General features: G+C 44.2%; 1 protein-coding gene across 1 annotated transcript; it reads right to left on the bottom strand.

The window, feature by feature from the left end:
• Positions 1-4,551: 4,551 nt before the first annotated feature.
• bnc2 (basonuclin zinc finger protein 2) lies at positions 4,552-17,792 on the bottom strand (the record flags this gene model as incomplete). Its single annotated transcript, XM_071517292.1, has 2 exons — positions 4,552-7,356; positions 15,364-17,792. Coding segments are annotated over 2 exons (3,252 nt in total), but the record flags the coding sequence as incomplete, so codon positions are not given.
• Between the last annotated feature and the right edge of the window lie 454 nt (positions 17,793-18,246).

The raw sequence follows: 18,246 nt of genomic DNA, 5'->3' as shown, positions 1-18,246 counted from the left end.
GCCGGCCTAGTGGCGGACAGCTGTCACCAAGGAAGGGAGTGTGTGTGTGTGTGTGTGTGTGTGTGTGTGTGTGTGTGTGTGTTTGAGATGGGTGGCAGAGAATATCTGTGAGCAGTGGGGGAATATCTCTTACTATCACTCCATATAATCAATACCATCCAGCTCTATTATTCTGAAATGTGGTGTGGAAGAGAGTGTGTGTGTATGTGTGTGTGTGTGTGTGTGTGTGTGTGTGTGTGTGTGTGTGGGTGTGTGTGTGTTGGGGGTGGGGGTGGGGGGTATCTACAATGACGGGGGATAAGCAACTGGCGTGTGACAAAGAGAAATGGTGTCTAATTCAAGGTCAATAAGCCCTGTGTCACTCCTTCACTTTCACAGAGGGGAGGGAGGAGGCATTATGTTCCTGTTGGTTACCAGAGCAAACATGACATCCCTGCTGGAGCTCATATCAATTTGTAATGTGACCCCCAATCACAGCAAATGATGTCAGCACAGGTCGTTCTTTTAAAGCGATCCCTCATTTGTCCATTGGCGTCGATTTTTGGGATGTTTTTATGTCACCATTGTTGTTTTTCAACTATTTTTGTTTGACTGATGTTAATATTCATTGATGTTACATTCATTGCTTTATGTGGAGTCAACGATGAAAAGATTCAATGTTTGCAGAAAGAGTATCTCTCAATGCAAAGCTTTCATATGGTAGAAATATTAAAAGCTCTATTCTGGGAGCAGAGATGCAATTGCACGGCATTATAATATTCTATACCCTCTGTGCATTTTTCTTAGGTGAAATATCAGCAATGGCATGTTAAGGTTGCATATTGTACTTAAAATTGTGGCCTTTTTTGAACATACTGTGTATATCTTCTGCACAAATCATCATTTACAGTGCCTTTAAAAGCTCTTGTCATTAAATCCCAGCATATGAGCAGACAAAGGTATGTCCTCATAGTTTTCCTCCTTCAATGACCCTCTCACTAATTTGCTAACACCAGCAGCTCCTACTCCTCATGCCAGTACATCTTTCAATAACTCTATTAATCTAATCGTCCACTAATTGGTCAAGATAGCCTTTTCCCCAGTGATTTTTATCATAGGCTAATTAAAAGAGCCCAGTAAAACCTGCTGAAATCACGGTGTCTTGTTAAAATGGCTTGATTGACACATTGTCCCTGTACTTCTCTGTAAATTCTCTACTTTGTAGAGAATAGCCTCATCTCATGCTACTTCACTAAAATAGGTTCATACTTTTGTTACATTTTAAAGCTTCTGTCCCTCACAGAGAAATAAAATGTGACGTCAAATTGCCAGTGACTGATAAATCTTTAATATAAAAATTGTACAAGAATTCTGATACAAATTACAAGAGGTATTTGGACAAAATATGAATAAAATTCCATTTACATCCCAAAACCCTTATGCATTTTATGCAAAAACCATAGACAGTTATGATACAGAAACAAATACAAGAAAAGCAAAAAAGAAAGAAAAAAGAAAAAAGAATCATTTAAAAAAAGAGGACCATTTTCTCCTCCTGTCTGCAAATGGGAAACACCTGTTTAGGTTACATACAGTATTCATGAGGCTTCCAAATCACCATTTTGACACCAAAGTGATGCAAGCTCCTCTGCTCTGTTTGTTCTTTGCAGTGCGACTATGTAGCCATGCTATGCTGTCAAGTGTCAGTGTGGTAACACAGGCATTATGACACAAACACAAATGCATTGGATACACAAAAACACAAGTGAAAAGAAATATCTAAAATTCACAAAGTCTTCAAGCTTATTTATACTTTAAGACTATAAAATATGATTGGCATGACGGAAAACATTAAGTTTTGAGCTATTTGACTTTGCAGTAATGTTTTTTTTTTTCAGGATCATTGACATTTCACGGCTTCCAGTTCAAATTTATGAGGGTAAAAAAGAAAATTTTGGGAACATATCACACAAGACTGAAGCATCTATACAAACCCACCTTTCTGTATATTTCTTATGGCGCTCCACCAAACATTTTAATCCCATTTTATTCCATGAGCTTCCTTAACCAGACAGTTTGCATGCAGTGTCACCTCCCTTCCTCTCTGCTTACACCTACGGTACTCACTCGCTTAGTGACATGAACAAAGTGAACAATGGTTAACAGGTCAGCGGCTGCAACCTTTCGCCGTCCCTTTCTCTCTCTCTGTGTGCTATGGAGATTTATAGAATAACTGATACTTGACGCTGCTCTAATCAAATATTAAAGGTTCACTCCGGCTGGGCGGGCCAATGAGGAGCTCTGAGAGATTTGCTCCTGGGGACCCGGTCGGACTGTAATGGTCCCAATAGCCTGGTCACCGGGCAGCAGAAAGCCCCCGGACCCATGTGGCTGGAGAAGTGAAAAAGAGGAAGATTGGATCAGGGGGCTCTCTCGGAGGAGAGGAGAAAATTGGTGGTCATTTCTCAGAGGAGAGCAGAGTGTAGGGGAGAGGAGTGGAAATGCGAGGGGTGGCTCCATCGCTCTCCAGCAGGCAATCAAGAAGAAGCTGGCGTCGAGTCCTGGGGAGTCCTGGCCCTGCTGCTCTCTTGCTCTCCTCTCTCCCTGTGTTCCTCTCTTTCTCCCCTGCCTTGTTAAGTGAGTGCCGCAAGGCTCCAGCCAGACCACTTTCTTAGCCCAATCCCTCTCCTCCTCTTTCTCTCCCTCTCTCCTTCTGTCTCCCTGGCTATGCTGGACAGTCTTTTGCGTGTTGGGGCAGTTTTCTCAGCTCTATTTACAACCTCTTAGACCTCAGAGCTCTGGCGCTATGCTGGCATGACCATTGCTGTGCGGGAGAGAGAGAGAGAGAGAGAGAGAGAGAGAGAGAGAGAGATGGAGGTAGAGAGGGAGGTAGAGAGAGAGAGAGAGAGAGAGAGAGAGAGAGAGTAGGAGGTAAGAGAAAGGCGTTGTAAGGGAATCTCTTTTATGCTATTCAGTTTTCTGTCTGGCACACCCAAGTGCACAGATAGAATAGAGAGGTCATGGGTTGCAGCTGCTGCTTGAGAAATGGACAACTTTGGACAGGACATGAGGAATGTGTTAGAGTCTGAAAAACAAGTCTGAAGACTTATTTTTCATCAGATCAAGTAGGGCGTAGAAGCTGAGGTTATTGGCCAAAGCACATTTATTAAAATGGCTTTTGATATGTTGGGTACATGCAGCCCTCACAATTCTCAGTATCTATACACTAAGAGTTGAATCAAAACATGTGCATGCTGGCCTTCCAAATAGCGTTCCTCATTTGTTTTAAACACTGTCCTCTTTAAGTAATATGACTCAAACCATTAGCTATTAGACAAGTTGGAACATTTTTTTTAGAAAAAGAACTTGGGACTTTCCATTCCTGTCCAACTCAATGCTAGCTCACACCATTCTCCCTAATGAAATGTTAGCCTACTCTGTCGTGGCAGAGGCTATAATGTTAATGCTAGATGGGGAATTTCATTTCCTGTGGTGAGAATACTCGCTATTTTTCTCTGCCCCTGTCTCCTCCATCACCAGAGGTTAACAAGTCATCTAGTTGCTGTCATCCTTCTGGCCTGTAAGTGGGAAGTATACGTGAGTGTGTGCCTGTCTTCTCTGTGTGCACGTATGTGTGTGTGTGCGTGCGTGCGTGTGTGTGTGACGATGTGTTTGTATGTGTGTGTGAGAGAGACAGCTGTCAGCAGGGTTCCTGGAGTAGCACTTTTTTATTTCAGCCGGAGCGAGGGCCGGGGGGATCGAATGAGTGAATGAGGCAGCAAGCGCCTCAGTGAAACCCACTCCTGGGAGAAGCCAGGGGTTCCTGTACTCAATTTTCCCTTCACTTGGGATAAACAGGCAATTACCCATCCCTTTTTCCTATGCCATGGCCGTCCGGTGAACTTAAGCATACACTATTAGTGTGTGTCCCTGTAGGACCCGCGCTGTGGGGTGTGGAGGTGGTAAGTGAGTGGCGGGTTGAAGGAACGGGGAAGGGGGTTGTTAAATGACTGAGCTGTGAGAGACGGAGAAAGAGAGAAACAGAATGAGCAAAAGGAATTGAATCCAACTGAACTGAACTGAATTGAGCTGAATTGAATTGAGCTGAATTGAAAGAGGTAGAGCAGGGCTGGGTTGGGAGGAGTAGTTTAAAGCACACACTCTGTCTCTGTTTCCTTCCTTTTCTCTTTCTGTCGGTGTCACAGTCTTGTCAGCAACCTTGGCGTCTGGCAGCGCAACGAAGTGACAAGTGAGTTATTAGACAGATGAGGCTGGAATGGCAGGGACGCCTCCAGGTAACGGAGAGGCAGCACATTTTTAATGATCGTTGCTGTCATCCTTTCCTCCCTAGTCAGCCTTCCACCTCCGCAACCTTTCCATCAGCCTCAGCTCTCTGTCTCGCTCTCTTTCTTTATCTCCAAAAAGAGAGGATTGAAAACTGCATGTGCCGTCTAGGTGGAGTCTTACAAAAGACACATGAGATGTTTCAGAGTTGCACCAGCATACTGTAGGTCATGTCCATATCGCAAAATGGCTTGAGTAATGAAACAAATGGAATTCAACACTGTCATGGATGTAAGTGGTTGTGAATACTGTACAGCATACCACATAACACTGCATATTTTTCCCTCGGTGTGTAGCACCAGTCAAGTAAGAGAAGCTCTCTTTGTATAGTAACACATGGCATTGCTAACACATTGATAAACAAGTCAAAATGAGGAACAATCTCTATTTTTTGTCTTTTTACAAAAGATATTCTCATACTGGACAAAAACATCTCCATGAAGATACATCACCCACCAATAAATACCCCTTTCCCTTGGCTACTTTGCCCAGTTACTGGAAATATTTGTACCTTAAGATAGTTATGGACACTTTTAAAATGGCTATAACTAACAGCCAGGAAAATGGCAACATTTTTCACAGAGCACATTTGTAGCTGACACTCAGCAATGGAAACCGATACCTAAAATATCACAGCAAAAGATTTAAGACTCAAGTGCATCATATCAATCCAATGGGGTATAATTACAGTACAATTTCATACTGAAAGAGTTTTTCTTAAGCAAACACTTTTGTTTTGGTCACAGTTGAAGGACTATTTTCTCGCTTTTTTCTCTCTATTTTCTCTCTTATTTTCAAATCCATGGGACAGTCACATTTCTTTAAGATGCCCATTTCTTACTCTGTTAGAGAACAAGCATCAGCTCTTGCATTGATAACCTTGTGTGACCATGTCACAATAATTACATGCAGTAGAAAGATTACCCTACTAAACCTCTGAACTAATTATTGTGATAATAACTGGCAACCATACACAAATTACTCCTTAAACAAAAGAGGAAAAGAGACAGAATCATCAATACTTAAATCCTCTGCGTTTGTAAAACAGCAGTTTATATTCAGTCACGCACTGGATCTGTTTTGAAGCAAAATACTTTGGAGACACTTTCTGAATACAGTTGTGAGCGATGGGGGAAGATGTTGGGTTTCGTTCAGGGAAGCTAGATGTTTTCCATTGTGAAGTTGTGTTTGAAACTGAGCACGTGCAAAAAGAAACTGGCACAAGGATGTTGAAGGTACTGTCATTTCCCTTGGCACTGTAGCCGTCAATGACCCCGAACAACACCAAAACTCACCATTGCAAAAGTCCTCATTATAATAATATTACACATCCCCTTGTATAGATGCAAAGTGCAAAAACTGAATTGGTATACTAAAGCTAATAAACATAACAGACAAAAAAAAAAAATCAATAGAAGAACAGAGAATGATATCAGTGTAGGAGCCTAAAAAAGCATGCCGGCAACCTCTGAATATCTAACGAGTAGATAAAACAAGTCACATGATATTCTTTTTTTCCTAGGTCTCAGTTTAAAATGTGTCTTTGAAGCTAACATAAATGAGTCAAGCTAGTAAGATGCTACCTCTTTCTTGCCTATAGCTGGAAGTATTGTACTGGACTGTAACATAAAAACCATAAAGAGAGAGAAAAAAAGAAGCAAACAACCATCAACACAACTCTTTTACACCAAAAGCCTCTTGGGACATTATTTACAAATGAAGCTGTCATGCTCTTGTAAGGGGTTCCTTTAAAAGCTATCATTACACAAATACAACAAGAAGATTTTCATTTTTTCAATACTATCATTTCTGCAGGCAAAGTCACAAATAAGAGTTTGAATAGATTCTTTGGAGATGGACATAAAAACAAAAGTGGGGAGAAGTTTTGAAAGGAAAGAGGGAGGGGCTTATGGAAAAATGGTGGAGTTGTTCTGGCAAACTCCATGCTCAAGTGTGTCATCCTATTCTTCCAAAGAAGGAAAGGTCAAAAGTCACAATGATAAATTGTGTTTAAAGTCAATGGATTTTATAGAGGGGACATAGAAATGTGGTACAATGACTTACAGAGGATGGGCAGGAGGCATACAGGCATTTAGCTTGTATTTGATGGCCCAGGGGTGGGGTTAATAGCTGATCTGAGGAGGAGGTTAGGGTGAGGATGAGGGGAGGAGCGGGCAGACCGACAGGAAGGTAGAGTAGTAAGTCATTATTTAGTCTATTATAGTGGAGAAGGGCATGTTTTTATGGAGGTTGGGGTTCTGAGAGTGTCGGTTACGGCTGCGCACAGAGCTGAACACCATGTTGCAACCGGGGATTTTGCACTTGTGCATCTCGCGCAGGTGCACAGTCTTGTAGTGCACGCGCAGGGTCCCTTTGTTGCTGTACATTTTGTGGCAGATGTTGCAGAGGATCCCGCTGTTGCCACCGTTACTGCCCCCGGTGGACGAAAGGAGAATTGGCGAGGAGGAAGGTTCCAACCTCTCACCTCGTCCTTCTCCTCCTCTTAGTTCTCCAGTCTCATCCCGATGCCCCCCTTCAGCCTGCCGCTCGGCACGCTGGGAGCAGTCCTCCCCCTCGCTGTTGCCCTCCTCCTCATCCTCTTCTCCCTCCTCCTCCTCCAGGTCATCCAACAGGATGCCCTCATCGCTGCCCTCATCTGACTCGTGTGAGGAGTGGACACTGCCGCTGGATTGAACGCTGGATGTGGTGCTCAGGTCCAGCACCATGTAGTCGTCTGGCTGGCCCCGGTAGAAGCCGTTGGTGTGTGGGTTTTGGAGGTCTTGGTGGAGAGGGTGGTGGGGATACTCCCTCGCGGGGGAACAGGCATCGCGGTTCAGCCCGGTGGTCCTCAGGCTGGCGCCTCCGATGCCCACCCCGGCCATAGCGTCCAGGCCCATGTGGTGCCCGGCGTAGATCTTGGCCAGGAACTCAGCTCGCAGGTCCTTGGGCAGTGGCGTGAGTTGGGGGTCCAGGACAATGTCGTCCAGCTCTTTGGTCAGCAGTTTGCGGTGCAGGTTGATGTTGGAGCTGTGCCTAACATGGGGAAAGAATCAAAGTTGTAGATCAGAATGTTGCCGATGTGTGAAGAATGTACACTACCTGTCAAATGAAAAATAGCCACTGTGTCTCTAAATTGAAATGTCTGTACAATCCAGTATGTTTCATATTGTCAATAGTTATTTTACTTATATGAAATGGTACTGTAAAGATCCACTATCCGCTTGTAACTGGAATTATTGTTATCAGTAGGAACTACGCAGAAAGACTCACACACTGAGAGATCTCAACCCTGCAGCTCTGCTCAGCAAAGTGCACTAACATGGCACAGAGAGAGAGAGCATCCAGCTAGTGTGTTTACCACTGTCAGCATGTCTGCACTGCACAGCCCTCAAATCCAATAGACTCTGACTCAATTAAATACTCCACCATATTGAATGGGAGTTTATCAATTGATTCGAGCTGTGGTAATGTGATAATCGAGGGGAACTGGATAGCATATTAACACCGGGCCCTGACAGCATTATCGCATTCGTTCCCTATTGGAGGTGGCTTAATCGAGCACCTCAATGAACGTGTCTTTCTGTAGCCCTGGCTTTAATAAAGATGGGCATTTTTTCCAAACACAAGGCAAGCTCTATCGCATAATGTGCTACAGCTGATGAAAGAAACTAAAGGTATGTAACAAGTGCCATGCTAAAGCCAGGACACGATTAGTGAAGATTTCAGTTAGCATACAAAGCCATGCTAAAGGATGCAAGGTGAAATGGGCTTGACAAATCAAATTCAATGCTTTTTCACTCGAATTTCACAGTTGCCAACTCAGACTAAGAAAAAGGGGACCTACGGCACACATGTCACAATAAAATTGCATAACACAGAAAGGAAACTTTAGCAACTAATGACTGGTGTCAGATATGACATACACAAGGCCCACTCCTCTCATCTCAGGTCAGGACGTAAATCAAATAAGAAAATATGCAAACACTCAGTGCTTTTAATGTGAGGGGTTTCCATGCAGGGAGGGCACATGTGTGTAAAAAACAAAACTGAAAAGAAAAGGGTCATCCTTGGCAGGACGGGCAAAAATGGAGTCACAATGGATAGTAGAGCTTACCAGCAGTGGCAGGGTTGATGCAGTCAAAAAGGGTCCCTTTCCTTTAATTATTTACTTCCCTATCCGACATTCTCCTGCAAGAGGTAAAAATACATTCATTTGAGGGACCCTTTTCTGTGAACCAGGCAACCAGGAGCCCGTCCACTCGAGCATCGTCAGCATTGAGGAGAGAGAGAGCGTGGCAAATCGATTGGCCGTGGCTGTCACTGCATGTGTGTGTGTGTGTGCGTGTGTGTGTGTGTGTTTGCACGCACGTGTGTGTGTGTGTGTAAAAGACAGAAAATATACTACTTCCATATAGTGGGACTTCGATCAAAAAGACTATATAAATCCTTTGTTCTTCTTTTATCCTTTGATAGTACAGTTGCACCCATATGGCGTTAGCTTATGGCTAAAATATGGGAGTCGTGATTCAATGTCTGTGGTACTGTATCGCTGTCTAGTCAAATACATGTGTGGATGCTTGGCTGTGAGAGGCCAGAATTGTTCTAGACAGTCTGCAGAATGCTGTAATCAATAATCTGTATGAGGGGAAATGGGTACAATTTTCCATTTATTTAACTGGCAGGGATGCCAAACAATAGGCTTTGCTGTACAGAGGGGGCAAAGTTTTGCTTATTTAAGCCCAAAGTTTTGGATGCTGTTGATGATGCTCAGGTAGGCGGGTCCTTTGCAACATGTCTCCATCTCTAAAACAACACCTTCTCACTGCTAATAAGCTCTAGGTTGCCATGGCTAACTCAGGTCTTAAGATATTAAAGTCAAACATGCTAAATGCCATGCAGTAAGTACCCTGTGCTACAGCTACAGTACCCAAATAAATCTAAAAATACTCAAATGCACACCCTATTGTAAGAATATTAATACCATATCTAAATGAACAATATTCACACAATTTACAACTATGATCTTCTTATCCATTTTAAAGACGTATGCAAATAACATCAAATGAAAGGGGGGAAAAAACAAAATATTATTAATTTATGACTGTAACTGGAAGTGATTTGATTCTAAGAGCTGGAGAGGGCATAAAGAGCTGGCTTTATGATCATTTGCATAAACATTATTATTTAACACCTGTGTTGGCAATGCCTCCCTACACTAAATATTCAAAATAAGTCAGATGAATCCACACACAGTCGGCATAATGCACTTATCCATTCATTTATCAGATTTAGACTTTCTGCCCCATTTCCCGCTATCCCTCTACCTCCATCACTTCACTTCAGTACGCCCTATCTTTCCTCCCCCAAACCCAACTCCTTAGTTTCCCCCTTCCTCCATCTCTGCCTCCCTGTTGGCCAGTAATGTGGCTGGCAAACCAATTTGACAGTCTCATCTTCGCCCAAAAGATGGGGGAGGCCTCCAGAGAGCCCGTATTTGACTGTGCAGAGGAGGTAGAGCGAGAGTGTGCCTGTCCCAACCGGCGTTAATCATCTTTAGGCTCATCTGATGGCCCTTGCCCTTGTTTTTCGAGTGTGTGTGTGTGTGTGTGTGTGTGTGTGTGTGTGTGTGTGTGTGTTGACTAAATGAGTCATAATGCGTAAATGAGAGGGAAGGCCAAGTGGTATTAAACTGACACCAGTGGTTCTTTGTCTTTCCTGTCATTTGGGGTGTGTTATGAGGTTTTGGGTGGAAGTGGGAGGACAAGAGTTTTAGTAACATTTATCATTCTCTGTCACTGTTCTCCCTCCTTTTACATTGTTTCAGTCTATTGAAAAAAAAAAAAAAAAGCCTGGATGAGGACCTTCAAATAACGATCTGAGACTGTGTAGATATCACACAGGCAGATATCAGATATCAAATTAAACATGCACAAGTTATGACTTGTAATTACTTGAAATTACTTGCAGTGTTATATTTTACTATTGATGACAATACGCTTCCATAGACTTCTATATGTTATTCATCTAAGAATAAAATAATTCTCTTTATTCTCAACAAAATACATCACAAGGAGACCGTTAATGATAAAGAAACAATATGTACTATTATGATGTTTCACACTTCTAATCAGTAGATATTTTGAACTTGGATAAGTGGCTTTTGCTAACATATTCTCTCTATAAGCAGAGTGCCCTTTGTTTATAAGAGACAAACAGAGAGCTGATTGTGAAGGAGCAGAGCCGGGCCCACATGCCGTGAGGGGAACAAGGGAAAAGGAGGGAGACGGAGAGAGGGAGGAGAGGGGAGGAAAGAGACTCTCCGACATAATTAACCTTCACTCTCTCCGCTTGCAGTGGCCCATGCAGGGACCACGGGCTGCGCACTAGTGCACCATGGGAATGTGGGAGCGGGAGGACACCTGGTTGGCGGTGGCGACATAGAAGGAGCAGGTTAAAATGGTGAAGTAAGAGTAAAAAAAAAACAAAAAAAAAAAAAAAAACAGGCCGGGCTGATATAAAAGAGATAAGTAAGGCAAGCCGTGTCAGTGATTTAAAAAATATGATTAACGAGGCTAATAATGGTGATGATTACTGGCACGCATGCCTTTCTAGTAGTTAATCATGCAGCTTCTTCAACGCTGCTGCCAACGCTGCTCGCTCCCCACAATAAATATGCAATCATTTACCTCTGTGCAGCAGGCGGCCAGGGGGCTAGGGGAAAAGACCCCACTGTACAACCACAACCACACACACACACACACACACACACACACACACACACACACACTACAGGCTTACTAAAGGACACATTAGATTATCCTTTCCTGTGTGTTTTTGAGTGCGAGTGTATGTCTGTGTTCGTACGTGTGTTTGTGTGTGCATGTGTGTGTCTCTTCAACATAAAAAGAGCCCAGATCCAAGACTGGACCCAACACTATTGATACTGAGCTTTTTGCCGTGTCAGCACGTTTACAATGTGTCCTACTCTGACAATGTCACTGTCTCTTGGTTGTTTTCCCTCTACGATCAAATGTTCCCACCTACTTTCTCTCATTCACTTTGATATGGGAGCTTTTGATGCTGGCATTCGATGGTGCGCCTATATGTGCCTTTGGGGTGTCACCTATGGGTGTCACCCAACTGAGTCAATGGACTGATCGGATATGCAGAGGTACTTCCTGTTGTTGCATGTCAGCCGCACTTTGGGAGGTGGTGAGAAGAAGCCAGTTAGGATTGCATATTTCAGCCCTGTTTTAGCATATATTATTCAGCTGTAACAAACAACTGGTGTCCCAACTGATTGTCTATACAGCTAGTGGTTCACCTTCCTCTTGTTAAAATTCTATGGGGTTTTTATTTTTTATTTTTTTTTATTTTATATATATATTTTTTTTAACTCTTTATGTCAGATTTGAACCAGTGAAAATCTCTGAAGGATTGATGGTTCATCTTTGCATATTATTTTTCTGCCAGTTTAAATAGCACCTTGTAAAAAAAAAAAAAAAAGTAAATTAGAATTTGATTTATCTAATAATCCAATTTGCTAACCTTTACCTAACATTCTTTGTACATGTAGTTTTGCAATTGCAAGTGCATAATCCTATCAGAGAAAATGCTCTTATGAAAACAACCAAATTATTTCCCCATGTTACCACTACAATTACACTCAAACATACATTATGTCATTATAGGATTATCCAGGGACAGATTTGATGAGGGCTTGGCCTGAGTATTGACTATAGTCTCAAACCCCCAGAATTCCTTTAGCCCTGCTATGCCCCTCTCTCCGCCGTTTTGTTCCCCGTTTGAACCAAAAGAAGAGCGGCAGAGTAATATGTCCCATATGCTATCAGGAATTTATCCCCCACAGAAAAAGTATGGAAACAATAGTGTGCTTAGGCCTCGCTCACCCAGACCTGCACACCCCTACCTCAAAGATGCGTTATGTTCACAGCAGCAATTGTCCCTCCCTGCTATCTCTCCCTCCCATATGTTCTAACACTTATGTTTTTGAATGGAATTTATATGCTGGTGTTTCTCATCATGCAGTCAAACTGTCACACGCACATCAAGGGGAGACGATTCCAAGCTGTCACAGGAGGTGAGCGAGCACAGGTTGAGTTTATGTTGAAGTGTGAGCCTCTCTCTGTGCAATGTGGTCTCCCATCTTTGAGCCTTACATCTCCCTGAAACTTTATAAAGCACTCGACTCACCTCTTTCTTGCATACCAAACCCAAACAAATGCACCTTTCCCACATATTTCTTTTAAATTATTATTATTTTCTATGATTATTTTTTTCCCTGTCGTCGTCTCATTTAGTGCTAGAGTTAAAGTTTCCTTGAAAGCCATCATGGGGCCATGGCAGGAGATAGTACAAGTGGGGAGCACTAATGTGATACAAGTCCTATAAAAAAGATAACAAACTACTACTAAATAGCATCATTGGAGAGACAAACAGGGCAGTTGTAGGGGTCGGGCTTTCTAATTCACACCAGCCACCTTAGCACGATATCAGCTGATTGCCAGTGGCCCATTTATCCTGTGTGAATTTGTTTCAGGAAAGGTGAGTTTAAAAAGCTCTTAAGCAACTGAATCTAACTCCATCAGAATTTGTGTAATGCTAATTTTGCCCATAAACTTACTGTGGAGATCTTCTCTTGCCATTTGAAAGCTCAGATAAGAAGAGCACTTGTTTGTATCAAATAATCCTTTACAGCAGTGAAGAGACTAATTACAAAGAGATAAGGTGTACACAAGAACAAATAGTATTCTCTGTAATCTAAATGTACATATCCCAATGTGTGTATCCGTGTGCATAAGTGTGCATGCATGTGTGTGTTAGACAGCAGGCCTGTCATGCCTCAGGCAGTCTCCGTCCCTAAAGCCTTGTCAAGAGATGGGAGCTAACAAACACATTGGTGGTAGTAAGCTGCACTGCGGCAACGCATACTTTAATAACACTTCCTGTCATCCTGCTGCTGTCGGCACAGCTGCGTCAGGTGAGCAGCATGGTTGCACCTTCACTAACGCTAACTCGTCTCCTCTTCTCCTCCCCCTGTTCCCCTCCCTCATCCATTCTGATAGAGTCCCAGAGTCACCTGCTCTATTTACATGCTGCTAATGAACAAACAGTGGTAGGAACAGATGCCACTGAAACAGGGAATGTAATAAAAGGCTTAGGGTGGAAAGCGAACAGCGGGTGTGGGCGGGGGGAGGTAGTGGTGGCGGGGGGGCTGAGCCAGTGTGTGGGTGAGACAAAACACAGAGAAAAAAGAAAACGCTCCCTCTGAGAAGCTTTGTTTGCAAATTGGAAGAACGTAAGGGAAACAAGAGAAGCATAAGTTGCAACTTAAGCTCTTTGCTTAAACGAAAGTGTCACTTGTCACAGATGTTACACGATAAAAAGGTTTTTTCTCATCTCCACTCCCCCTAAGGAGTAGGATGAGTGAGCCTTCTATGCATTACTGGGTCTCTGCTCCCAGCTTGAACACAGTGCAGCCGAGCTCTACTAAAGAGATAGATAGAGAGAGCGAGCGAAAGAGATGCATTTGTTACACTTGAAGTGCTGTGTATTTTAGAGGGGTGGGATGGGATTTACAATTCCTTTCAAGGGCCATTTTACGCCATGTCCCTGCTGTGTTGAGTGACTGGATCACTCAGTCAAGTGACCATGCTTGTTTACATGACAGTCGGGGGAATATGTTTCGCTGTGTCACCAGGCCTGAAATATGCGCTTACACACTGCTGTTATTTTAATAATCTTTAATCTTTTTAATTATTCTAAAAGCAATGACTAATTCTAATGGATATAATTACTAGCTACACTATCAGTCAAAAGTTTGGACACTAATTGAATGTACTATGTTTTTCATGATCTTAAAGCCATTTTGATCTAAAGGCTTACGCTTAAATGCTTGAAATTTGTTTCTTAGACAAATAGTGAAGTTGAAGCCTATATGAATTTCTTTCCAAAGCCTTTGCCTTTCCATCAAGGCAAAGGGCGGCTACTTTAAAGAATCTAAAATATAAGATAGTTTTGATTTGTTTAACACTTTTTTGGTCACTGCATAATCACTGCATAAAATCACAGTTTTGATGTCTTTACTATTATTCTAAAATGTGGAAAATAGTAAAAATAAAGAAATGTATGCGCCCAAACTTTTGACTAGTAGTGTATATATAAATGATAGTGAAAGAGCATTCCAACTCTTTAAGAATTCTTGATCCTTGGCCCCTAATGCAAAAACAATTTTTTGTAATCCCTTGGAGAACCTATGCTAGCCCAGGGCACTAGTGATGTTATGTACCTTCAGCATGTGTTATGGCGTCAACCTGCTGCTAGTGCTGCTACAGTACATATTCTGCGGAGTGAGCGTGTGGGACGGATATGTGCTAACAAGCCCAGGTGAGCGTGGCTATCCTCACCTTCTGGTGTGCTAATAAATGCAGTGGTTTGACAGACCGCTGTCTATGTTAATGTATGCGCCTTCACTTGCCTGTGACAAGGTGAGGTAGTGAGGGCAGGTAAACAACACACTGCAACTGGAGGGTTGATGGGGATGGCCAAGTGCTTGTGTATGTGTGTGTATGTGTTTCTCATACTGACACCCTACTCTTCTGAACTTTGACTTGACAAGGAGCAGATGTCACTGAATTTATCTTTTAGTATTCCATTAGCTCAACAGATGTTAAGTGATACCCTATCCAGGTAAATGGGATCGGGTATTGAAATACTGCACAGTTAAAGCATGTTTTATCAAGAAGAATAAAAGATCATACCTCTCACAAAAACGCAAATATCAAGTGACTTATTCTATACTACCTTCACATGGCTATTATAAAACTGATACAAATTACATAGGAAACATACATTTGATAAATTTATATATGGCCATTATTTGAATTACAATAGGTACGATTGACTAAAGAGAAAAGATTGAATGAAACATTTCCAGTGAACCTACCTGTAACTGATACAATTACATTACAATAGAATAGTTACATGAGCATGTTCGAATGTGTGTCTACTGGCACTAACCTGTCTCGGCTCCGTCGGGAGGGGAAAGCAGCGTTGCAGCCAGCCACAGTGCACACATGCATCTCTTTGAGGTGCACATTCTTGTAGTGCAGTTTCACGCTATAGGAGCTCTTGAAGCTCTTCTTACACACGTAGCAGATCTTGGGGTCGGGGCTTGAGCATAGATCTCCCTCTGGTGATTGTGAGGAGGGGAACTTGGGTGGGCTGGCACCATAGCCCATTGAAGAGATGAAGCTCTCATGCAGAGCAGCCATGCTTGCAGCAGCGGCAGCGGCCGCTGCCATGCCTCCATTATAGAGGCCATATTGGCTCATGCAGAACATATCGTAGGTGGGATCGTTGAGTTCTTCCTTGATCTTGATGGGGGGCTGGTGAGGGGAGGGTGAGGAATGGCTCTTATCCTCCATCTCCTTCCTCAAATGGGCCTCCTCACCCATGTCTTCCTCCTGTTCCTTGTCCAGACCCCTTCCACACCTACTGTGTTTTTGATGTTCCTCCACCTCCATCATCTCATCACGGTAGAACATCTTGGAATCAGAGGTTTCAGACTCGTTCTCAAAGTCTCTCTCATGGTCCTGGTCCTCAGAGGTGAAGCTGTCCATGCAGCGGAGCTCGCCAGAGCCTCGAAGATCATTTCCACCCCTGCTCTCATTACCAGGCCCTTCCCGGCACTCGTCTTCGCTGTGCCTCATCATGCCTCTCAGAGCCAGGCCGGGGCTCATCTCATCCTGGGAGGGGGACTGTTGCCCACTACCACCACTGTGGTTCCCACTGCCATTGTTATTGTTGCTGTTACAATTTCCATTAATCTTGACATTGTTGTGAAGTAGAGACGATTGGTGGTGGTGGTGGTGGTGGTGATGATGATGGATGTCATCTTCATCCTCATCTTTGTCCTCATACTCATCAGCCACATCAATCACCTCCTTCTCAATCTTCACTGGCATGCTAGATTTGCGAGGCTTCTTCTTCGGGGTGGGATCACTGGTGCCAGTGGTGAGATCCTGATTGGCACTAGGCGTGGGCAAGCGGTGGGACATGGGTCCAGCCTCTGACATATGAACATTGTTGCTATTGTGGGAGGCCACAGCAGCAGCCAGGAGCTGCTGCTGCTGGTCCATCAAGGTGGTACTGTTGGTTGTAGTGGGCAGGATGGGGCTGGTGGGCAGTGACACTGGAGGACTGACCAGGTCTGCAGGGGACAGTAGTGTACGGTAGAATGGGGGCACTGGCTGGACTGGCTGCACTGACTTCAGAGAGGGAAACACCAGTGGGCTTTGCAGGGGTGACTGAAGCATAGGGTCAAGGGGTGGAGTAGTGAAGCCCAGCGGCGGCCTCCCAGGGCTGGTGAGAGTGAAGCCACCACTCTTGGTGCTGGAGATGACAGGTGTACCAGTGGTTGAGTTGGCACGGATGAGGTCCTTGTCTCGGTTGTTGCGCAACATGGGCATGTGCAGCCGTGGATTGGGGTTGGCACTGTGGCGGTTGCGGCTGCGCAATGAGCTGAAGACCATGTTGCAGCCCTCAATGGTGCAGCGGTGTTTAATCTTCAGGTGCACAGCATTGTAGTGAATCTTCAGAGTGCCTTTGTCATAAAAGGTCTTGCCACAAGAGTTGCAACACACACGGCCCTTGCGTGAGGTAGCCCCCATGCGGCGCATGCGATGCATCTTGGAGGAAAAAGAAGAGTGGGTAATGGTCTTTGACTGCTCATTCTTCACAAAGTGGTGGTGGACCTGGTGGTCACTCAGGCTGTTGGGTTGTTGAGGTTGATTCTGAGACTGCTGAGGGCCCTGTTGCTGTTGCTGTTGCTGATGCTGCTGGAGCTGTGTCTGCTGTTGCTGCTGTTGCTGAGCCTGCGTGGAAGGGGTTGGCGAGATGGGTGATGCCCGGTTGCTGGGCTCTGTCTTGGGTTCAATGTTGTTGTTCATGGTTCCCAGGGCTCCACGGCTAGGGCTCTGGCCTGTGCGGAAGGGCGAAAGGGACACGTCAGACTCACTGGTGTCCACCTGTTCACCTTGGTTGGGCAGGCTGGGCTCACGAAGCCGGAGGGCAGACTGCTCCATAGGCAGGCCATTGGGCGGTAAGCCCAGCATTGGGGCAGAGACTGGGTTGATGTACTGGAAGGGCAGCAAGAATGCTAGGCTGTTGGGGATGTTCTCAAAGTGGTGGATGCTGGATGGGCTACTGTTTTCCAGATGTGTCAGGAGCCCGGGGCTGCGGGTCCGGTTGTTGCTCTCAATGAATGTCCTAATCCCGGAGTCTGTCTTGGAGGAGGGAACTGTAACTGCCTGACCCTCCTTCTCCTGAATGGCCATTAGCTCCACAATGGACTTGGTCTCACCAAAGCGCAGGAACTGCTGCAGGGTGATGATCTCTTCTTCTCGGGACATGATGGTCCAGCGGTCAAGCACCTTGCCTGCGGCATCCTAGAGGCCCAAGAGGAGGCAAGAGAGAAGACAAAAATACAAAAACATTATCGATTGTGCATAATCAGTATGGTCAAAGGAGAGGAGAGAGCAGGGGTTGGTGGGAGGGTGAGGCTTTCAGCTCATGAAATTCAGGGGCCCCTGAAGCGACAAGTAAATAATAGAGCTTTGTCTAAAATCTCCTCCCTCCACTGTCCATCTTTCCCAACCACTTTTCACTACTTCATTTTTACCTATTAATCGGCCATGCAAATTCGGTCATTAACCACACAGTGATGAGAACAGGCAAGAGTTTAATTGAGTCTAAAGCAAACAAATTGAGACCACTGAGTTGGGGCTATTAGCAGGTCGCTGTGAATTCCGACATTGCGGGGACGTTAATCTACTTGCTGTGAGACTCTTTAACAAAAACAGCTTTCTAAAAGATGTGAACTCTTGCTGGGACTCCCTCTGT

This window comes from Centroberyx affinis, unplaced genomic scaffold, assembly GCF_046629955.1.
Source record: "Centroberyx affinis isolate AG114_WGS23_722 - 3 ecotype Tasmania unplaced genomic scaffold, CSIRO-AGI_Caff_v1 ptg000483l_1, whole genome shotgun sequence".
In the NCBI taxonomy this organism is placed as follows: domain Eukaryota; kingdom Metazoa; phylum Chordata; class Actinopteri; order Beryciformes; family Berycidae; genus Centroberyx; species Centroberyx affinis.
The sequence above is the reverse complement of the archived record's forward strand: the minus strand, read 5'-3'. Positions and strand labels throughout refer to the sequence as shown.